At 51.3% G+C, this 22,183-nt stretch overlaps 1 protein-coding gene and 9 non-coding genes across 29 annotated transcripts in view; all 10 read right to left on the reverse strand.

Annotated features, from left to right (window-relative positions):
- Nucleotides 1–22,183, reverse strand: part of LOC119238857 (uncharacterized) — a 42,719-nt gene that overhangs the window by 12,139 nt on the left and 8,397 nt on the right. For 11 of the 20 annotated variants that reach the window (XR_008549480.1, XR_008549479.1, XR_008549477.1 and 8 more), the window contains 6 exons: nt 20,343–20,409; nt 18,429–18,619; nt 13,740–13,806; nt 11,826–12,016; nt 7,138–7,204; nt 5,226–5,416 (listed from right to left, as the gene is read on the reverse strand). Coding sequence is in view for 1 of the 20 variants with exons in the window: in XM_054688904.1 (XP_054544879.1) it covers nt 5,226–5,416; nt 7,138–7,204; nt 11,826–12,016; nt 13,740–13,806; nt 18,429–18,619; nt 20,343–20,409 (774 nt within the window). In the remaining 19 variants the exon portion in view is untranslated. The other 9 variants (XR_008549489.1, XR_008549490.1, XR_008549485.1 and 6 more) reach the window with 9 other exon arrangements.
- Nucleotides 1,572–1,661, reverse strand: TRNAY-GUA (transfer RNA tyrosine (anticodon GUA)). Its single transcript is given in 2 exon segments — nt 1,572–1,607; nt 1,625–1,661. It is a non-coding gene; the product is annotated as a tRNA-Tyr (tRNA).
- TRNAY-GUA (transfer RNA tyrosine (anticodon GUA)) lies at nt 4,583–4,672 on the reverse strand. Its single transcript is given in 2 exon segments — nt 4,583–4,618; nt 4,636–4,672. It is a non-coding gene; the product is annotated as a tRNA-Tyr (tRNA).
- TRNAY-GUA (transfer RNA tyrosine (anticodon GUA)) lies at nt 6,377–6,466 on the reverse strand. Its single transcript is given in 2 exon segments — nt 6,377–6,412; nt 6,430–6,466. It is a non-coding gene; the product is annotated as a tRNA-Tyr (tRNA).
- TRNAY-GUA (transfer RNA tyrosine (anticodon GUA)) lies at nt 9,393–9,482 on the reverse strand. The gene is given in 2 exon segments: nt 9,393–9,428; nt 9,446–9,482. It is a non-coding gene; the product is annotated as a tRNA-Tyr (tRNA).
- Nucleotides 11,183–11,272, reverse strand: TRNAY-GUA (transfer RNA tyrosine (anticodon GUA)). The gene is given in 2 exon segments: nt 11,183–11,218; nt 11,236–11,272. It is a non-coding gene; the product is annotated as a tRNA-Tyr (tRNA).
- Nucleotides 12,979–13,068, reverse strand: TRNAY-GUA (transfer RNA tyrosine (anticodon GUA)). The gene is given in 2 exon segments: nt 12,979–13,014; nt 13,032–13,068. It is a non-coding gene; the product is annotated as a tRNA-Tyr (tRNA).
- On the reverse strand, nt 15,996–16,085 carry TRNAY-GUA (transfer RNA tyrosine (anticodon GUA)). The gene is given in 2 exon segments: nt 15,996–16,031; nt 16,049–16,085. It is a non-coding gene; the product is annotated as a tRNA-Tyr (tRNA).
- TRNAY-GUA (transfer RNA tyrosine (anticodon GUA)) lies at nt 17,786–17,875 on the reverse strand. Its single transcript is given in 2 exon segments — nt 17,786–17,821; nt 17,839–17,875. It is a non-coding gene; the product is annotated as a tRNA-Tyr (tRNA).
- On the reverse strand, nt 19,582–19,671 carry TRNAY-GUA (transfer RNA tyrosine (anticodon GUA)). Its single transcript is given in 2 exon segments — nt 19,582–19,617; nt 19,635–19,671. It is a non-coding gene; the product is annotated as a tRNA-Tyr (tRNA).

Raw genomic sequence — 22,183 nt, forward strand, 5'->3', positions numbered from 1 at the left:
GAGTCAGGAGGGTGGACACTGGGAGCAGGTTGTAGGGAGAGGAAGATGTGTGGGAAAACATTGTCCAGTTTGAAGGCAGAACTAGATGAAAAAGAGCTTGTGGTCTCAGAGGTCAGAGATGTTGTCCAAGCCCCAGAGCTTTAGGAGGCATGCCCCAGGACAGTCCCCTGAGAGTCTTCTCTGTGATACACTCCACTGTACATCAAGGCTGCAGACTTTCCTTCCCAAGGAAACACATGGTCTTCATTCTCATAATCCCTGTCACCCCAGCTCTAACCACTGTACAAGGGTTCATGCCAAAAAGAAAGCTGGCTCCATCCTAGCCAGCCCATTTTCTCGTGGGAAATCTCTTGGTAGCTGCATCTTCCTTTTCAGGCCCTGTCCAGTTTGCCTTAAAATTCCAGCACTAAAGTTAGCCAGCTAGTCAGAACCCACAGTGTACTGTGTAGGATGTGACTGGTTGCCCCTGCATGATAACTGCCCACCTCCCACTTCCACCTACCCCCGCCCTTACCTCTACTCTTCTATTTCCTGCCTTCTGCTTCTGCCCCTGATTTTCAGGGTTCTCTCTGAGCTCTGTCCATATCTGTGCTTTTGTGTTCAAGCTCCCTTTTGTCTCTTTATAAACATATATATTACTTTTTCTATCTTTCTGCATCATAAGCAGCAGAGGAATGGATGCAAGAGATTGTATCACAGTCACCAGAGTAGGAACAATCCTTGATCTTTAAGAGAAAGTCAAAACCCACGCACAGAACAGGTATGAAGACATGTGAAAGGTGAAGTTTACTGTTTCCAGGCCCTGTCCTGCACTGCGAGCAAACCTGAGCAGGCCGCTGAGTCCTCATCACGACTGCCTGGGCCCATTGAGGGTCGCTGCATTTCTGTCCTGCTAGTGTCAGCCTCCCTCAACACAGGCACAGTTATGGCAATGACTTGAAGATAACAAAGAGATAGATATGTTCCACAAAATGGAAAACATGGCAAGTTAGAGGTGTTTTTGTCTCTAATCTACCTTTTTACAAACTATTCCAAAGACAAAGGAGAGAAACAGACATAGGGACTGCCATAGAGTCAGACAAAACAGAGACAGAGATCAGTCACTAGACAAGTCTAAGATTGAGAGGGAGAGTTTTCAAGAAGGATGGTATAGTTGTCCACGACACTTGTGATGGACTGTAGGACCATCTTGTAGGACTCCAGGGTTTGTCGTGGGCAGTTCATGCTTTCCCACCTTTTAAGTGGGGATGGGTCTATGGTGGGATTGCAGTAGTGGCTGAAGTGACTCTCAGGAGAGGGAGAGTATGAGGAATAAAATTCAAAGTGGGTTGGATGTTATGGGGTTTTGCACTAAGTGGGAGTGGGTGAACGTGGACTATAGGAAGAAGGTGCAGGTGTGTCCCCACGACAGGATACAAGAGTTTCAAACCATTCCCCGAAAAGTGTTCCCATTAGCCAGTGAGGAGGAGTTTGCCTTACGAGGAGGATTTGGACAAACAGAGGGGAGGGCGTTATCTAAATGTCTTAGGTAGTGCACTTCATGACGGGCCCAGGACAAAATAGCACGCACCTCCTTCGAGCCGGAATCGAACCAGCGACCTAAGGATGCCTACACACGTCTAGTCTACAGTCCTCCGCTCTACCAGCTGAGCTATCGAAGGGCGCATGCTGGCAACCTGGGTCCTTACTTTTTCATGATATGAGTCAGCCAGGACTCTGGCTCCAGGTCCAGCATTCCCTGGGGTGTGTTCAGCGATCCCCTTGCAGGAGAGCAGTTCTCCCATCTCTAGAGTCCTACAAGTGTCTCCACAGTGTGTGACTCATGCTTTGACTTGGAAGCCACTCTGAGTCCCAGTAGCATGATTGTCAAAAAGGTGGGACACCTGGCTGCATGTCTTGCTTTACTTTTCCTGCTCATGCCCATTTCTACATTTGGGAGGCGAGGGGGCAGGATGCATGGGTACACCAAGGTTGTCGGTAGCAGGAAACAGAGAAGAATGTGAAGGGAGAGGGACTTGTGTCGGGTGGGGGAATTCTTGGGGAGAAAGGACGGGGGAACCCACCGGAATGGACACTGGGTAGGTGGCTGCGAACCTACCTAAAAAGCCTTGTTTGCTGGGCACTAAAGTGTTCCCATCCTTTGTCTCCCAACCCCACCTCACCTGTCCCAGGACTACCATAATCTGAGCTGTCTCTTCAGCGCTGTTAAACTTACTGAGAAGTGATGGAGAAAGGCTCATTGGAAGGACAGAGAGCTATGCCTAGGATTCGACAGACACACCCAGAGAGAGCTATGCCCAGGAATCGACAGAGATACCCATAGTACTGCCATGGCCAATCTGAGGACTTGGCTCTGCTCATCCACCCAAAATCCTTTGGTGGAGGCAGATACTCTCTGAAGTAGCTTATACTTCTGTGCGCGCCCTGGAGAGACCCCAGAAATATAAGGAGAGCATCAACAAACACCGGGTTCCCCTGACTGGTTCAACAACTTTTACAAATGTTGCAGATCCCAGTTACTGTGTGGTCATCACCCCAAGAACTCTCTCCCATGCAGTGTGGCCTCTAGTGAGAAGCAGGTGAGATACCGCCTCAAATGAGTGTGTTGCATCCCCCTACTGTGTGGCACACACTATGCTCGTTGGAGAAGAGGGTCAGTGCCTCTGGGCCCCTTGCCACCTTCTGTGATGTCTGAAACAGGAAAAGTCAGCCATGGCAGGGATTGCATTCTATGTGCTGGTCACCAGAGTCCACCAGCCTCTCCATACCTCCACAGCACAACAGCTGTGTCCTCAATGATTGGAAACCCCCACATCCCACCCATTAAGGGAGCACATCTAATGAAAGCTTCTGATTGTAGCTTTGGTGTTTGACTGCTCTCACTGCAGAGAGTGGCACTCAAGGCTGGGATCTGTCTGTGGCTACAGAGCCAGAATCCTCCTGAAGGTCAACTATGGGACATGAAGGCACAAACCTCCCAGAAATGTTGGAGATTGTACAGACTCTGGCTTTGTCTTCTAATGTTGTAGGACCCTAGGGAATGATGAACTGAAAGGGGAGGGTGGAGGCTGGGAGCAGGCTGTCAGGAGAGGATGATGTGTGGGAAAACAATGTCCAGTTTGAAGGCAGAACGAGAACTGAAAAAGAGTTTGTGGTCTCAGAGGTCAGAGAAGGTGGCCTAGCCCCAGAGCTTTAGAAGCCATGCACTATGAGTCCCCTGAGAGTCCTCTCTGTGATGCAACCCAACAGTATCTACTCCTTGGCCTTCTTTGAGCCCGTTATCCTGGCCACCACAGCTCACCCCATGAAACCAGGTCATCCCCAAGGTAAGCTGGCTCCATCTTGGTCAGCCCATTTTCTCTTGGGAAATCTCTTTTTGGGTAGCTGCATCTTGCTTTTCAGTCCCTGTCCAGTTTGCCTTAAAATTCCAGCACTAAGGTTAGCCAGCTGGTCAAAACCCACAGTGTACTGTGTAGGACGTGACTGGCTGCCCCTGCATGATAACTGCCCACCTCCCACTTCCACCCACTCCCCGCCCTTACTTCTACTCTTCTATTCCCTGCCTCAGCCTCTGCCCCTGATTTTCAGTTTCTCTCTGAGCTCTGTCCATAACAGTACTTTTGTGTTCAAGCTCCCTTTTTCCTCTTTATAAAAATCTATATTTCTTTTTCTATCTTTCTGCATCAGAAGCAGCAGAGGAATTGATGCAAGAGGTTGTACCACAGTCACAGAAGTAGGAACAGTCCTTGATATTTAAGGAGCCAAAACACACCCACAAGAACAGGTATGAAGACATGTGAAATTGAAATTTACTGTTGCCAGGCCCTGTCCTCCATCTGAGAGCAAACCTGAGCAGACCACTGAGTCCTCATCATGACTGCAAGTGCCCACTGAGAGCTGCTGCCTTTCCGTCCTACTAGTTTCAGCCTCCCTCGATGCGGGCACAGTTATGGCAATGACTAGAAGATACCAAAGAGACAGATCTGCTCCACAAATAGGCAAAGCATGGCAGGAAAAGGGGTTTCTGTCTCTCATCTACATGTTTACAAACTTTCCAAGACAAAGGAAAGAGAAACAGGGAGAGGGACTGCCATAGGGTCAGAGAAAACAGAGACATCAGTCACCAGACAAGTCTAAGATTGAGAGGGAGAGTTTTCAAGAAGATGTGGTGGTTGTCTGACACTCTTGTGATGACCGTGGGACCATGTTGTAGGACTCCAGGGCATATCATGAGCAGTTCATGTTTGCCACCCTGTTAGGCAGGGATCTGTCCATGGGCACGGTAGTGGCAGAACAGGCTCTCAGGAGAGGGAGAGATGGAGGAATAAAATGGACAGTGGGTTGGATGATACGGGGTTTTGCACTAAAGGGCCTGGGTGAATGCGGACTGCAGGAAGAAGGAGCAGGTGTGTTCCCTCGAGACAGGACAAAAGTAGTTTCTAAATGTGGTCCAAAAAGGCTTCCCAATAGCCTGGTGTGGAGGAGATTGCCTTGTGGGGAGGATTTGGTCAGGCAGAGGGCAGGCTGTTCCGTGTCACAGGTAGTGCTCTTCAGATGGGCCCAGGACAAAATAGCACGCACCTCCTTCGAGCCGGAATCGAACCAGCGACCTAAGGATGCCTACACACGTCTAGTCTACAGTCCTCCGCTCTACCAGCTGAGCTATCGAAGGGCGCATGCTGGCACCCTGGGTCCTTCCCTTTACATGCTATGAGTCAGCCAGGACTCTGGCTCCAGGTCCAGCATTCCCTGGGGTGTGTTCAGCCATCCCCTTGCAAGAGAGCAGTGCTCCTGTCTCTAGAGTCCTCCATGTGCCTCCATAGTGCATGACTCATCTTTGGCTTGGAAGTCACTCTGAATCCCAGCAGCGCCATTTTCACAAAAGTGGGGTCCCTGAACCCCATGTCTTGTTTGACTTTTCCTGCTCATGCTCATTTCCACATTTGGGAGGCGAGGGGGCAGTGTGTGGGTAGACCAAGGTCGCAGGTTGCAGGGAGCAGATAAGATGGTGAGGGGAGAGGGACTTGTATTGGGTGCAGGAAGGCTTGGGGAAGAAAGGACCGGAGAACCCACAGGAACGGAAACGGGGTGGGTGGCTCTGAAACTACCTGAGAAATCCTTGTTTGCTGCGCACTAAAGTGTTCCCATTTTTTTCTCCCACACCCAACCTCAACGGTCCCAGGGCAACAAGGCCTGAGCTCTCGCTTCAGCGCAGTGAAACTTACTGAGAAGTGATGTTGTCAAGTTCCTTGGCCGGGCAGGGAGCGATGCCTTCAACTGACAAAGATGCCCGTAGATACTGCCATGGCCAATCTGAGCAGTTGTCTCTTCTGCTCTGTCTATCGACGCAAGATCTTTTTTGTGGAGGCAGCTGATCTCTGAAGTAACTGAAGCTTCTGTGTGCATTGGAGAGACCCTGTAAATACAGGGAGAGCATCAGAGAACGCCAGGGTGCCCCGTCCTGACTGCATGACTTTTACAAAAGTTCCAGATCCCAGCTACTCTGTGGACATCCCCTCGATGAACTCTCTGCCATCCAGTGTGGCCTCCAGTGAGAGGCAGGTGAGATGCTGTGTCAGATGAGTGTGTTGCACCTCCCAATTGTGTGGTACACACTAGGTTCATTGGAGAAGAGGGTCAGTTCCTCTGGGCCACTTGCCTCCTTCTGTGATGTCGATACAGGAGAAGTCAGCCATTCCAGGGAGCCCATTCTATGTGCTGGTCACCAGATTCCACCAGCCTCTCCATATCTCCAAAGCAAATAGCTGGGTTCCCAAGGGTTGAAAACCATCACATCCCACCCAGTAAGGGAGCGCATCCAGCAACACTTATGGTTCTAGCTTGGTGTCTGACTGCCCTCAGTGTAGAAAGTGACATTCAGGGTTTGGTTATGTCCGTGGCTCCAGAGGCATAGAATCCTCCAGAAGGTCACCTGTGGGACGTCAAGGCACAAATCTTGAGGGTTGTCCGCCACTGTTGTGAGGACTGTAGGACCATGTTTGAGGGCTCCAGGCATATCCTGGACAGTTCATGTTTGCCACCCTGTTAGGCAGGGATCTGCCCATGACGGGCAAGGTAGTGGCAGAACAGGCTCTCAGGAGAGGGAGAGATGGAGAAATAAAGTGGATAGTGGGCTGGATGTTTGGGGTTTTGAACTAAAGGGCCTGTGGGTGAACATCGAATGCAGGAAGAAGGTGCAGGTGTGTTCCCCCGCGACGGGACCCAAGTAGTTTCAAAGGGTTGTCTGAAAATACTTCCCAATTGCCTGGTGTGGAGGAGATTGCCTTGTGGGGAGGATTTGGTCAGGCAGAGGGCAGGCTGTTCTGTGTCACAGGTAGTGCACTTCAGATGGGCCTGGGTCAAAATAGCACGCACCTCCTTCGAGCCGGAATCGAACCAGCGACCTAAGGATGCCTACACACGTCTAGTCTACAGTCCTCCGCTCTACCAGCTGAGCTATCGAAGGGCGCATGCTGGCAACCTGGGTCCTTCCCTTTTCATGCTATGAGTCAGCCAGGACTCTGGCTCCAGGTCCAGCATTCCCTGGGGTGTGTTCAGCGATTCCTTGCAGGAGAGCAGTGCTCCTGTCTCTAGAGTCCTCCATGTGCCTCCCTAGCGCATGACTCATCTTTGGCTTAGGAGCCACTCTGAATCCCAACAGCGTGATTTTCAAAAAGTTGGGGCCCCTGACTCCCACGTCTTGTTTCACTTTTCCTGCTATGCCCATTTCCCCATTTGGGAGGTGAGGGGGTAGATGTGTGGGTTGCAAAGGTCATCAGTAGCAGGGAGCATATAAGATGGTTAGGGGAGAGGGACTTGTGTTGGGTGTGGAAGGTTTGTGGAAGAAAGGACAGGGGAACCCACAGGATTGAACATGGGGTGGGTGACTTGAAACTACCTGAGAAATCCTTGTTTGCTGGGCACTAAAGTGTTCCCATCTTTGTCTCCCACACCCAACCTCACCTGTCCCAGGACCACCATGGTCTGAGCTCTTGCTGCAGCACGGTGAAACTTACTGAGAAGTGCTGTTGTCAAATTCTTTGGCCCGGCAGGGAGCGATGCCCTGAATTGACAAAGATGCCCATAGATACTGCCATGGCTAATCTGAGCAGTTGGCTCTTCTGTCTACCCACCAACCTGAGATCCTTTTTGTGTAGGCAGATACTCTCGACGTAACTTAAGCTCTGTGCACACTGGAGAGACCCTGGAAATATAAGGAGAGCATCAGAGAACACCAGGGTGCTCTGTCCTGACTGCATGACTTTTACAAAAGTTGCAGATCCCAGCTACTGTGTGGTCACCTCCACAAGAACTCTCTCCCTCCAGTGGAGCCTCCAGTGAGAGGCAGGTGTGATATTGCCTCAAATGAGTGTGTTGCATCCCCCTACTGTGTGGGACACACTATGGTCACTGGAGAAGAGGGTCAGTGCCTCTGGGCAACTAGCCACCTTCCCTGATGGCCAATACAGGAAAAGTCAGCCATTCCAGGGATTGCATCTATGTGCTCGTCAAAAGAGTCCACCAGACTCTCCATACATCCAAAGCATAATAGCTGGGTTCCCAAGGATTGGAAACCCCCACATCCCAACCATTAAGGGAGCACATCCAGAAAAGTTAATGGTTCTAGCTTTGGTGCCTGACTGCCCTTACTGCAGAGAGTGACATTCAAGACTGAGATCTGTCTGTGGCTTCAGAGCCATAGAATCCTCCTGAAGGTCCCTTGGGACTTCAAGACACGAATCTCATAGAAATGGTGGAGACTACACAGATTCTGGCTCAGTCTGTCTAATTGAGTAGGACCCTAGGGATAATGAGACTGAGGGGGAGGGTAGATGCTGGGAGCTGGTTGTAGGGAGAGGAAGATGTGTGGGAAAACAATGTCCAGTTTGAAGACAGAGCCAGATGAAAAAGGGCTTGTGGTCTCAGGAGTCAGAGATGGTGGCTAGCCCCTGAGCTTTAGGAGGCATGCCCCATGACAGTCACTTGAGAGTCCTCTCTTGATGTACTCCATGGTACATCAAGGCTGCAGGCTTTCCTTCCCAAGGAAACACATTGTCTTCTTCATGCCCATAATCCCTGTCAACCCAGTTATACCCACTGCACCAGGGTTCATGCCCAAGAGAAAGCTGGCTCCTCCTCGCCAGCCCATTTTCTTGTGGGAAATCTCTGCTTCGGTAGCTACACCTTCCTTTTCAGGCCCTGTCCAGTTTGCCTTAAAAGCCCAGCACTATGTTAGCCAGCTGGTCAGAACCCACAGTGTACTGTGTAGGAAGTGACTGGCTGCCCCTGCATGATAACCGCCCACCTCCCACTTCCACCCATCCCCGCCCCTACTTCTATTCTTCTGTTCCCTGCCTTCGGCCGCTGCCCCTGACTTTCAGGATTTTCTCTGAGCTCTGTCCATATCAGTGCTTTTGCGTTCAAGCTCCCTTTTCTCTCTTTATAAACATCGATTTACTTTTTCTATCTTTCTGCATCATAAGCAGCAGAGGAATGGATGCAAGAAATTGTACCGTAGTCATAGAGTGGAGGAACAATCCTTGACATTTAAGAGAAAGTCAAAACCGATGCACAGAACAGGTATAAAAACATGGGAAAGGTGAAGTTTACTGTTTCCAGGCCCTGTCCTCGCACTGCTAGCAAACCTGAGCAGGCCACTGTGTCCTCATCACGACTGCCTGGGCCCACCGAGGACCGCTGCAATTTTTGTCCTGTGAGTGTCAGCCTCCCTCAGTGCAGGCACACAGTTATGGAAAACTTGAAGATACCAAAGAGACAGATCTGCTCCACAAATAAGTAAAGCATGGCAGGAAAGAGGGGTTTCTGTCTCTAATCTGCATGTTTTTAAACTATTCCAAGACAAAGGATAGAGAAACCGACAGAGGGACAGCCAATGGGTCAGACAAAACAGAGAGAGAGATCAGTCAGGAGACAAGTCTAAGATTGAGAGGGAGAGTTTCAAGAAGATGTGATGGTTGTCTTCTTCCACACTTGTGATGACTGTAGGACCATGTTGTAGGACTCCAGGGCTTGTCCTGGGCAGTTCATGTTCGCCCCCTTTTAGGCAGGGATCGGCCCATGGTGGGCAGGGTAGTGGCAGAACAGGCTCTCAGGAGAGGGAGAGATGGAGAAATAAAGTAGATAGTGGGCTGGATGTTACAGGGTTTTGTACTAAAGGGCATGTGGTGAACGTGGACTGCAGGACGAAGGTGCAGGTGTGTTCCCCCGCGACGGGACCCAAGTAGGTTCAAAGGGTTGTCCGAAAAGACGTTCCCAATTGCCCGGTGTGGAGGACATTGCCTTGTGGGGAGGATTTGGTCAGGCAGAGGGCAGGCTGTTCCGTGTCACAGGTAGTGCACTTCAGATGGGCCTGGGTCAAAATAGCCTGCACCTCCTTCGAGCCGGAATCGAACCAGCGACCTAAGGATGTCTACACACGTCTAGTCTACAGTCCTCCGCTCTACCAGCTGAGCTATCGAAGGGCGCATGCTGGCACCCTGGGTCCTTCCCTTTTCATGCTATGAGTCAGCCAGGACTCTGGCTCCAGGTCCAGCATTCCCTGGGGTGTGTTCAGCCATCCCCTTGCAAGAGAGCAGTGCTCCTGTCTCTAGAGTCCTCCATGTGCCTCCATAGTGCATGACTCATCTTTGGCTTGGAAGTCACTCTGAATCCCAGCAGCGCCATTTTCACAAAAGTGGGGTCCCTGAACCCCATGTCTTATTTCACTTTTCCTGCTCATGCTCATTTCCCCCATTGGGAGGCGAGGGGGCAGTGTGTGGGTAGACCAAGGTCGCAGGTTGCAGGGAGCAGATAAGATGGTGAGGGGAGAGGGACTTGTGTTGGGTGCAGGAAGGCTTGGGGAAGAAAGGACCGGAGAACCCACAGGAACGGACATGGGATGGGTGGCTTGAAATTGCCTGAGAAATCCTTGTCTGCTGCGCACTAAAATGTTCCCATCTTTGTCTCCCACACCCACCCTCAGCAGTTCCAGGACACCATGGCCTGAGCTCTCGCTTCAGCGCACTGAAACTTACTGAGAAGTGATGTTGTCAAGTTCCTTGGCCGGGCAGGGAGCGATGCCCTCAACTGACAAAGATGCCCGTAGATACTGCCATGGCCAATCTGAGCAGTTGTCTCTTCTGCTCTGTCTATCGACGCAAGATCTTTTTTGTGGAGGCAGCTGATCTCTGAAGTAACTGAAGCTTCTGTGTGCATTGGAGAGACCCTGTAAATACAGGGAGAGCATCAGAGAACACCAGGGTGCCCCATCCTGACTGCATGACTTTTACAAAAGTTCCAGATCCCAGCTACTCTGTGGACATCCCCTCGATGAACTCTCTCCCATCCAGTGTGGCCTCCAGTGAGAGGCAGGTGAGATGCTGTGTCAGATGAGTGTGTTTCACCTCCCAATTGTGTGGTACACACTAGGTTCATTGGAGAAGAGGGTCAGTTCCTCTGGGCCACTTGCCTCCTTCTGTGATGTCGATACAGGAGAAGTCAGCCATTCCAGGGAGCCCATTCTATGTGCTGGTCACCAGATTCCACCAGCCTCTCCATACCTCCAAAGCAAATAGCTGGGTTCCCAAGGGTTGAAAACCATCACATCCCACCCAGTAAGGGAGCTCGTCCAGAAACACTTATGGTTCTAGCTTGGTGTCTGACTGCCCTCACTGTAGAAAGTGATATTCAGGGTTTGGTTATGTCCGTGGCTCCAGAGGCATAGAATGCTCCGGAAGGTCACCTGTGGGACGTCAAGGCACAAATCTTGAGGGTTGTGCGCCACTGTTGTGAGGACTGCAGGATCATGTTTAAGGGCTCCAGGGCATATCATGGACAGTTCATGTTTGCCACCCTGTTAGGCAGGGATCTGTCCATGGGCACGGTAGTGGCAGAACAGGCTCTCAGGAGAGGGAGAGATGGAGGAATAAAATGGACAGTGGGTTGGATGATACGGGGTTTTGCACTAAAGGGCCTGGGTGAATGCGGACTGCAGGAAGAAGGAGCAGGTGTGTTCCCTCGAGACAGGACAAAAGTAGTTTCTAAATGTGGTCCAAAAAGGCTTCCCAATAGCCTGGTGTGGAGGAGATTGCCTTGTGGGGAGGATTTGGTCAGGCAGAGGGCAGGCTGTTCCGTGTCACAGGTAGTGCTCTTCAGATGGGCCCAGGACAAAATAGCACGCACCTCCTTCGAGCCGGAATCGAACCAGCGACCTAAGGATGCCTACACACGTCTAGTCTACAGTCCTCCACTCTACCAGCTGAGCTATCGAAGGGCACATGCTGGCAACCTGGGTCCTTCCCTTTTCATGCTATGAGTCAGCCAGGACTCTGGCTCCAGGTCCAGCATTCCCTGGGGTGTGTTCAGCCATCCCCTTGCAAGACAGCAGTTCTCCTGTCTCTAGAGTCCTCCATGTGCCTCCATAGTGCATGACTCATCTTTGGCTTGGAAGTCACTCTGAATCCCAGCAGCGCCATTTTCACAAAAGTGGGGTCCCTGAACCCCATGTCTTGTTTCACTTTTCCTGCTCATGCTCATTTCCACATTTGGGAGGCGAGGGGGCAGTGTGTGGGTAGACCAAGGTCGCAGGTTGCAGGGAGCAGATAAGATGGTGAGGGGAGAGGGACTTGTGTTGGGTGCAGGAAGGCTTGGGGAAGAAAGGACCGGAGAACCCACAGGGACGGACACGGGGTGGGTGGCTCTGAAACTACCTGAGAAATCCTTGTTTGCTGCGCACTAAAGTGTTCCCATTTTTTTCTCCCACACCCAACCTCAACGGTCCCAGGGCAACATGGCCTGAGCTCTCGCTTCAGCGCAGTGAAACTTACTGAGAAGTGATGTTGTCAAGTTCCTTGGCCGGGCAGGGAGCGATGCCTTCAAATGACAAAGATGCCCGTAGATACTGCCATGGCCAATCTGAGCAGTTGTCTCTTCTGCTCTGTCTATCGATGCAAGATCTTTTTTGTGGAGGCAGCTGATCTCTGAAGTAACTGAAGCTTCTGTGTGCATTGGAGAGACCCTGTAAATACAGGGAGAGCATCAGAGAACACCAGGGTGCCCCATCCTGACTGCATGACTTTTACAAAAGTTCCAGATCCCAGCTACTCTGTGGACATCCCCTCGATGAACTCTCTCCCATCCAGTGTGGCCTCCAGTGAGAGGCAGGTGAGATGCTGTGTCAGATGAGTGTGTTGCACCTCCCAATTGTGTGGTACACACTAGGTTCATTGGAGAAGAGGGTCAGTTCCTCGGGGCCACTTGCCTCCTTCTGTGATGTCGATACAGGAGAAGTCAGCCATTCCAGGGAGCCCATTCTATGTGCTGGTCACCAGATTCCACCAGCCTCTCCATAGCTCCAAAGCAAATAGCAGGGTTCCCAAGGGTTGAAAACCATCACATCCCACCCAGTAAGGGAGCACATCCAGAAACACTTATGGTTCTAACTTGGTGTCTGACTGCCCTCAGTGTAGAAAGTGACATTCAGGGTTTGGTTATGTCCGTGGCTCCAGAGGCATAGAATGCTCCGGAAGGTCACCTGTGGGAAGTCAAGGCACAAATCTTGAGGGTTGTCCGCCACTGTGGTGATGACTGTAGCACCATGTTTAAGGGCTCCAGGTCATGTCATGGACAGTTCATGTTTGCCACCCTGTTAGGCAGGGATCAGCCCATGGTGGGCAAGGTAGTGGCAGAACAGGCTCTCAGGAGAGGGAGAGATGGAGAAATAAAGTGGATAGTGGGCTGGATGTTATGGGGTTTTGTACTAAAGGGCCTGAGGGGGAACATCAAATGCAGGAAGAAGGTGCAGGTGTGTTCCCCCGCGACAGGACACAAGTAGTTTCAAAGGGTTGTCCGAAAAGACTTCCCAATTTCCTGGTGTGGAGGAGATCGCCTTGTCAGGAGGATTTGGTCAGGCAGAGGGGAGGCTGTTCCGTGTCACAGGTAGTGCTCTTCAGATGGGTCCGGGTCAAAATAGCACGCACCTCCTTCGAGCCGGAATCGAACCAGCGACCTAAGGATGCCTACACACGTCTAGTCTACAGTCCTCCGCTCTACCAGCTGAGCTATCGAAGGGCGCATGCTGGCAACCTGGGTCCTTCCCTTTTCATGCTATGACTCAGCCAGGACTCTGGCTCCAGGTCCAGCATTCCCTGGGGTGTGTTCAGCGATTCCTTGCAGGAGAGCAGTGCTCCTGTCTCTAGAGTCCTCCATGTGCCTCCCTAGCGCATGACTCATCTTTGGCTTAGGAGCCATTCTGAATCCCAACAGCGTGATTTTCAAAAAGGTGGGGCCCCTGACTCCCACGTCTTGTTTCACTTTTCCTGCTATGCCCATTTCCCCATTTGGGAGGTGAGGGGGTAGATGTGTGGGTTGCAAAGGTCATCAGTAGCAGGGAGCATATAAGATGGTGAGGGGAGAGGGACTTGTGTTGGGTGTGGAAGGTTTGTGGAAGAAAGGACCGGGGAACCCACAGGATTGAACATGGGGTGGGTGACTTGAAACTACCTGAGAAATCCTTGTTTGCTGGGCACTAAAGTGTTCCCATCTTTGTCTCCCACACCCAACCTCACCTGTCCCAGGACCACCATGGTCTGAGCTCTTGCTGCAGCACGGTGAAACTTACTGAGAAGTGCTGTTGTCAAATTCTTTGGCCGGGCAGGGAGCGATGCCCTGAATTGACAAAGATGCCCATAGATACTGCCATGGCTAATCTGAGCAGTTGGCTCTTCTGTCTACCCACCAACCTGAGATCCTTTTTGTGTAGGCAGATACTCTCGACGTAACTTAAGCTCTGTGCACACTGGAGAGACCCTGGAAATATAAGGAGAGCATCAGAGAACACCAGGGTGCTCTGTCCTGACTGCATGACTTTTACAAAAGTTGCAGATCCCAGCTACTGTGTGGTCACCTCCACAAGAACTCTCTCCCTCCAGTGGAGCCTCCAGTGAGAGGCAGGTGTGATACTGCCTCAAATGAGTGTGTTGCATCCCCCTACTGTGTGGGACACACTATGGTCACTGGAGAAGAGGGTCAGTGCCTCTGGGCAACTAGCCACCTTCCCTGATGGCCAATACAGGAAAAGTCAGCCATTCCAGGGATTGCATCTATGTGCTCGTCAAAAGAGTCCACCAGACTCTCCATACCTCCAAAGCATAATAGCTGGGTTCCCAAGGATTGGAAACCCCCACATCCCAACCATTAAGGGAGCACATCCAGAAAAGTTAATGGTTCTAGCTTTGGTGCCTGACTGCCCTTACTGCAGAGAGTGACATTCAAGACTGAGATCTGTCTGTGGCTTCAGAGCCATAGAATCCTCCTGAAGGTCCCTTGGGACTTCAAGACACGAATCTCATAGAAATGGTGGAGACTACACAGATTCTGGCTCAGTCTGTCTAACTGAGTAGGACCCTAGGCATAATAAGACTGAGGGGGGAGGGTAGATGCTGGGAGCTGGTTGTAGGGAGAGGAAGATGTGTGGGAAAACAATGTCCAGTTTGAAGACAGAGCCAGATGAAAAAGGGCTTGTGGTCTCAGGAGTCAGAGATGGTGGCTAGCCCCTGAGCTTTAGGAGGCATGCCCCATGACAGTCACTTGAGAGTCCTCTCTTGATGTACTCCATGGTACATCAAGGCTGCAGGCTTTCCTTCCCAAGGAAACACATTGTCTTCTTCATGCCCATAATCCCTGTCAACCCAGTTATACCCACTGCACCAGGGTTCATGCCCAAGAGAAAGCTGGCTCCTCCTCGCCAGCCCATTTTCTTGTGGGAAATCTCTGCTTCGGTAGCTACACCTTCCTTTTCAGGCCCTGTCCAGTTTGCCTTAAAAGCCCAGCACTATGTTAGCCAGCTGGTCAGAACCCACAGTGTACTGTGTAGGAAGTGACTGGCTGCCCCTGCATGATAACCGCCCACCTCCCACTTCCACCCATCCCCGCCCCTACTTCTATTCTTCTGTTCCCTGCCTTCGGCCGCTGCCCCTGACTTTCAGGATTTTCTCTGAGCTCTGTCCATATCAGTGCTTTTGCGTTCAAGCTCCCTTTTCTCTCTTTATAAACATCGATTTACTTTTTCTATCTTTCTGCATCATAAGCAGCAGAGGAATGGATGCAAGAAATTGTACCGTAGTCACAGAGTGGAGGAACAATCCTTGACATTTAAGAGAAAGTCAAAACCCATGCACAGAACAGGTATGAAAACATGGGAAAGGTGAAGTTTACTGTTTCCAGGCCCTGTCCTCGCACTGCTAGCAAACCTGAGCAGGCCACTGTGTCCTCATCACGACTGCCTGGGCCCACCGAGGACCGCTGCAATTTTTGTCCTGTGAGTGTCAGCCTCCCTCAGTGCAGGCACACAGTTATGGAAAACTTGAAGATACCAAAGAGACAGATCTGCTCCACAAATAAGTAAAGCATGGCAGGAAAGAGGGGTTTCTGTCTCTAATCTGCATGTTTTTAAACTATTCCAAGACAAAGGATAGAGAAACCGACAGAGGGACAGCCAATGGGTCAGACAAAACAGAGAGAGAGATCAGTCAGGAGACAAGTCTAAGATTGAGAGGGAGAGTTTCAAGAAGATGTGATGGTTGTCTTCTTCCACACTTGTGATGACTGTAGGACCATGTTGTAGGACTCCAGGGCTTGTCCTGGGCAGTTCATGTTCGCCCCCTTTTAGGCAGGGATCGGCCCATGGTGGGCAGGGTAGTGGCAGAACAGGCTCTCAGGAGAGGGAGAGATGGAGAAATAAAGTAGATAGTGGGCTGGATGTTACAGGGTTTTGTACTAAAGGGCATGTGGTGAACGTGGACTGCAGGACGAAGGTGCAGGTGTGTTCCCCCGCGACGGGACCCAAGTAGGTTCAAAGGGTTGTCCGAAAAGACGTTCCCAATTGCCCGGTGTGGAGGACATTGCCTTGTGGGGAGGATTTGGTCAGGCAGAGGGCAGGCTGTTCCGTGTCACAGGTAGTGCACTTCAGATGGGCCTGGGTCAAAATAGCCTGCACCTCCTTCGAGCCGGAATCGAACCAGCGACCTAAGGATGTCTACACACGTCTAGTCTACAGTCCTCCGCTCTACCAGCTGAGCTATCGAAGGGCGCATGCTGGCACCCTGGGTCCTTCCCTTTTCATGCTATGAGTCAGCCAGGACTCTGGCTCCAGGTCCAGCATTCCCTGGGGTGTGTTCAGCCATCCCCTTGCAAGAGAGCAGTGCTCCTGTCTCTAGAGTCCTCCATGTGCCTCCATAGTGCATGACTCATCTTTGGCTTGGAAGTCACTCTGAATCCCAGCAGCGCCATTTTCACAAAAGTGGGGTCCCTGAACCCCATGTCTTATTTCACTTTTCCTGCTCATGCTCATTTCCCCCATTGGGAGGCGAGGGGGCAGTGTGTGGGTAGACCAAGGTCGCAGGTTGCAGGGAGCAGATAAGATGGTGAGGGGAGAGGGACTTGTGTTGGGTGCAGGAAGGCTTGGGGAAGAAAGGACCGGAGAACCCACAGGAACGGACATGGGATGGGTGGCTTGAAATTGCCTGAGAAATCCTTGTCTGCTGCGCACTAAAATGTTCCCATCTTTGTCTCCCACACCCACCCTCAGCAGTTCCAGGACACCATGGCCTGAGCTCTCGCTTCAGCGCACTGAAACTTACTGAGAAGTGATGTTGTCAAGTTCCTTGGCCGGGCAGGGAGCGATGCCCTCAACTGACAAAGATGCCCGTAGATACTGCCATGGCCAATCTGAGCAGTTGTCTCTTCTGCTCTGTCTATCGACGCAAGATCTTTTTTGTGGAGGCAGCTGATCTCTGAAGTAACTGAAGCTTCTGTGTGCATTGGAGAGACCCTGTAAATACAGGGAGAGCATCAGAGAACACCAGGGTGCCCCATCCTGACTGCATGACTTTTACAAAAGTTCCAGATCCCAGCTACTCTGTGGACATCCCCTCGATGAACTCTCTCCCATCCAGTGTGGCCTCCAGTGAGAGGCAGGTGAGATGCTGTGTCAGATGAGTGTGTTTCACCTCCCAATTGTGTGGTACACACTAGGTTCATTGGAGAAGAGGGTCAGTTCCTCTGGGCCACTTGCCTCCTTCTGTGATGTCGATACAGGAGAAGTCAGCCATTCCAGGGAGCCCATTCTATGTGCTGGTCACCAGATTCCACCAGCCTCTCCATACCTCCAAAGCAAATAGCTGGGTTCCCAAGGGTTGAAAACCATCACATCCCACCCAGTAAGGGAGCTCGTCCAGAAACACTTATGGTTCTAGCTTGGTGTCTGACTGCCCTCACTGTAGAAAGTGATATTCAGGGTTTGGTTATGTCCGTGGCTCCAGAGGCATAGAATGCTCCGGAAGGTCACCTGTGGGACGTCAAGGCACAAATCTTGAGGGTTGTGCGCCACTGTTGTGAGGACTGTAGGATCATGTTTAAGGGCTCCAGGGCATATCATGGACAGTTCATGTTTGCCACCCTGTTAGGCAGGGATCTGTCCATGGGCACGGTAGTGGCAGAACAGGCTCTCAGGAGAGGGAGAGATGGAGGAATAAAATGGACAGTGGGTTGGATGATACGGGGTTTTGCACTAAAGGGCCTGGGTGAATGCGGACTGCAGGAAGAAGGAGCAGGTGTGTTCCCTCGAGACAGGACAAAAGTAGTTTCAAAATGTGGTCCAAAAAGGCTTCCCAATAGCCTGGTGTGGAGGAGATTGCCTTGTGGGGAGGATTTGGTCAGGCAGAGGGCAGGCTGTTCCGTGTCACAGGTAGTGCTCTTCAGATGGGCACAGGACAAAATAGCACGCACCTCCTTCGAGCCGGAATCGAACCAGCGACCTAAGGATGCCTACACACGTCTAGTCTACAGTCCTCCGCTCTACCAGCTGAGCTATCGAAGGGCGCATGCTGGCAAACTGGGTCCTTACTTTTTCATGCTATGACTCAGCCAGGACTCTGGCTCCAGGTCCAGCATTCCCTGGGGTGTGTTCAGCCATTCCCTTGCAAGACAGCAGTTCTCCTGTCTCTAGAGTCCTCCATGTGCCTCCATAGTGCATGACTCATCTTTGGCTTGGAAGTCACTCTGAATCCCAGCAGCGCCATTTTCACAAAAGTGGGGCCCCTGAACCCCATGTCTTGTTTCACTTTTTCTCCTCATTCTCATTTCCCCAATTGGGAGGCGAGGGGGCAGTGTGTGGGTAGACCAAGGTCGCAGGTTGCAGGGAGCAGATAAGATGGTGAGGGGAGAGGGACTTGTGTTGGGTGCAGGAAGGCTTGGGGAAGAAAGGACCGGAGAACCCACAGGAACGGACATGGGATGGGTGGCTCTGAAACTACCTGAGAAAACCTTGTTTGCTGCGAACTAAAGTGTTCCCATTTTTTTCTCCCACACCTAACCTCACCGGTCCCAGGGCACCATGGCCTGAGCTCTCGCTTCAGCGAAGTGAAACTTACTGAGAAGTGATGTTGTCAAGTTCCTTGGCCGGGCAGGGAGCGATGCCCTCAACTGACAAAGATGCCCGTAGATACTGCCATGGCCAATCTGAGCAGTTGTCTCTTCTGCTCTGTCTATCGACGCAAGATCTTTTTTGTGGGGGCAGCTGATCTCTGAAGTAACTGAAGCTTCTGTGTGCATTGGAGAGACCCTGTAAATACAGGGAGAGCATCAGAGAACACCAGGGTGCCCCGTCCTGACTGCGTGACTTTTACAAAAGTTCCAGATCCCAGCTACTCTGTGGACATCCCCTCGATGAACTCTCTCCCATCCAGTGTGGCCTCCAGTGAGAGGCAGGTGAGATGCTGTGTCAGATGAGTGTGTTTCACCTCCCAATTGTGTGGTACACACTAGGTTCATTGGAGAAGAGGGTCAGTTCCTCCGGGCCACTTGCCTCCTTCTGTGATGTCGATACAGGAGAAGTCAGCCATTCCAGGGAGCCAATTCTATGTGCTGGTCACCAGATTCCACCAGCCTCTCCATACCTCCAAAGCAAATAGCTGGGTTCCCAAGAGTTGAAAACCATCACATCCCACCCAGTAAGGGAGCGCATCCAGAAACACTTATGGTTCTAACTTGGTGTCTGACTGCCCTCAGTGTAGAAAGTGACATTCAGGGTTTGGTTATGTCCGTGGCTCCAGAGGCATAGAATGCTCCGGAAGGTCAACTGTGGGAAGTCAAGGCACAAATCTCGAGGGTTGTCCGCCACTGTGGTGATGACTGTAGCACCATGTTTAAGGGCTCCAGGTCATGTCATGGACAGTTCATGTTTGCCACCCTGTTAGGCAGGGATCAGCCCATGGTGGGCAAGGTAGTGGCAGAACAGGCTCTCAGGAGAGGGAGAGATGGAGAAATAAAGTGGATAGTGGGCTGGATGTTATGGGGTTTTGTACTAAAGGGCCTGAGGGGGAACATCAAATGCAGGAAGAAGGTGCAGGTGTGTTCCCCTGCGACAGGACACAAGTAGTTTCAAAGGGTTGTCCGAAAAGACTTCCCAATTTCCTGGTGTGGAGGAGATCGCCTTGTCAGGAGGATTTGGTCAGGCAGAGGGGAGGCTGTTCCGTGTCACAGGTAGTGCACTTCTGATGGGCCCGGGTCAAAATAGCACACACCTCCTTCGAGCCGGAATCGAACCAGCGACCTAAGGATGCCTACACACGTCTAGTCTACAGTCCTACGCTCTACCAGCTGAGCTATCGAAGGGCGCATGCTGGCAACCTGGGCCCTTACTTTTTCATGCTATGAGTCAGCCAGGACTCTGGCTCCAGGTCCAGCATTCCCTGGGGTGTGTTCAGCGATTCCTTGCAGGAGAGTAGTGCTCCTGTCTCTAGAGTCCTCCATGTGCCTCCATAGCACGTGACTCATCTTTGGCTTAGGAGCCACTCTGAATCCCAACAGCGTGATTTTCAAAAAGGTGGGGCCCCTGACTGCCACGTCTTGTTTCACTTTTCCTGCTATGCCCATTTCCCCATTTGGGAGGTGAGGGGGTAGATGTGTGGTTTGCAAAGGTCATCAGTAGCAGGGAGCATATAAGATGGTGAGGGGAGAGGGACTTGTGTTGGGTGTGGAAGGTTTGGGGAAGAAAGGACCGGGGAACCCACAGGATTGAACATGGGGTGGGTGACTTGAAACTACCTGAGAAATCCTTGTTTGCTGGGCACTAAAGTGTTCCCATCTTTGTCTCCCACACCCAACCTCACCTGTCCCAGGACCACCATGGTCTGAGCTCTTGCTTCAGCACGGTGAAACTTACTGAGAAGTGATGGAGTCAAGTTCGTTGGCCGAGCAGGGAGCGATGCCCTGATTTGACAAAGATGCCCATAGATACTGCCATGGCTAATCTGAGCAGTTGGCTCTTGTGTCTACCCACCAACCTGAGATCCTTTTTGTGTAGGCAGATACTCTCAACGTAACTTAAGCTCTGTGCACACTGGAGAGACCCTGGAAATATAAGGAGAGCATCAGAGAACACCAGGGTGCTCTGTCCTGACTGCATGACTTTTACAAAAGTTGCAGATCCCAGCTACTGTGTGGTCACCTCCACAAGAACGCTCTCCCTGCAGTGGAGCCTCCAGTGAGAGGCAGGTGTGATACTGCCTCAAATGAGTGTGGTGCATGCCCCACTGTGTGGCACACACTATGCTCATTGGAGAAAAGGGTCAGTGCCTCTGGACAACTAGCCACCTTCCCTGATGGCCAATACAGGAAAAGTCAGCCATTCCAGATATTGCATCTATGCGCTCGTCACAAGAGTCCACCAGACTCTGCATACCTCCACAGCATAATAGTTGGGTTCCCAAGGATTGGAAACCCCCACATCCCAACCATTAAGGGAGCACATCCAGAAAAGTTAATGGTTCTAGCTTTGGTGCCTGACTGCCCTTACTGCAGAGAGTGACATTCAAGACTGAGAGCTGTCTGTGGCTTCAGAGCCATAGAATCCTCCTGAAGGTCCCTTGGGACTTCAAGACACGAATCTCATAGAAATGGTGGAGACTACACAGATTCTGGCTCAGTCTGTCTAACTGAGTAGGACCCTAGGCATAATAAGACTGAGGGGGGAGGGTAGATGCTGGGAGCTGGTTGTAGGGAGAGGAAGATGTGTGGGAAAACAATGTCCAGTTTGAAGACAGAGCCAGATGAAAAAGGGCTTGTGGTCTCAGGAGTCAGAGATGGTGGCTAGCCCCTGAGCTTTAGGAGGCATGCCCCATGACAGTCACTTGAGAGTCCTCTCTTGATGTACTCCATGGTACATCAAGGCTGCAGGCTTTCCTTCCCAAGGAAACACATTGTCTTCTTCATGCCCATAATCCCTGTCAACCCAGTTATACCCACTGCACCAGGGTTCATGCCCAAGAGAAAGCTGGCTCCTCCTCGCCAGCCCATTTTCTTGTGGGAAATCTCTGCTTCGGTAGCTACACCTTCCTTTTCAGGCCCTGTCCAGTTTGCCTTAAAAGCCCAGCACTATGTTAGCCAGCTGGTCAGAACCCACAGTGTACTGTGTAGGAAGTGACTGGCTGCCCCTGCATGATAACCGCCCACCTCCCACTTCCACCCATCCCCGCCCCTACTTCTACTCTTCTGTTCCCTGCCTTCGGCCGCTGCCCCTGACTTTCAGGATTTTCTCTGAGCTCTGTGCATATCTGTGCTTTTGCGTTCAAGCTCCCTTTTCTCTCTTTATAAACATCGATATTACTTTTTCTATTTTTCTGCATCATAAGCAGCAGAGGAATGGATGCAAGAAATTGTACCGTAGTCATAGAGTGGAGGAACAATCCTTGATATTTAAGAGAAATTCAAAACCCATGCACAGAACAGGTATGAAAACATGGGAAAGGTGAAGTTTACTGTTTCCAGGCCCTGTCCTCGCACTGCTAGCAAACCTGAGCAGGCCACTGAGTCCTCATCACGAATGCCTGGGCCCACCGAGGACCGCTGCAATTTTTGTCCTGTGAGTGTCAGCCTCCCTCAGTGCAGGCACACAGTTATGGAAAACTTGAAGATACCAAAGAGACAGATCTGCTCCACAAATAAGTAAAGCATGGCAGGAAAGAGGGGTTTCTGTCTCTAATCTGCATGTTTTTAAACTATTCCAAGACAAAGGATAGAGAAACCGACAGAGGGACAGCCAATGGGTCAGACAAAACACAGAGAGAGATCAGTCAGGAGACAAGTCTAAGATTGAGAGGGAGAGTTTTCAAGAAGATGTGATGGT

Source organism: Talpa occidentalis, unplaced genomic scaffold (genome assembly GCF_014898055.3).
Source record: "Talpa occidentalis isolate TD23 unplaced genomic scaffold, MPIMG_talOcc4v2.1 talOcc4.11, whole genome shotgun sequence".
NCBI lineage: Eukaryota > Metazoa > Chordata > Mammalia > Eulipotyphla > Talpidae > Talpa > Talpa occidentalis.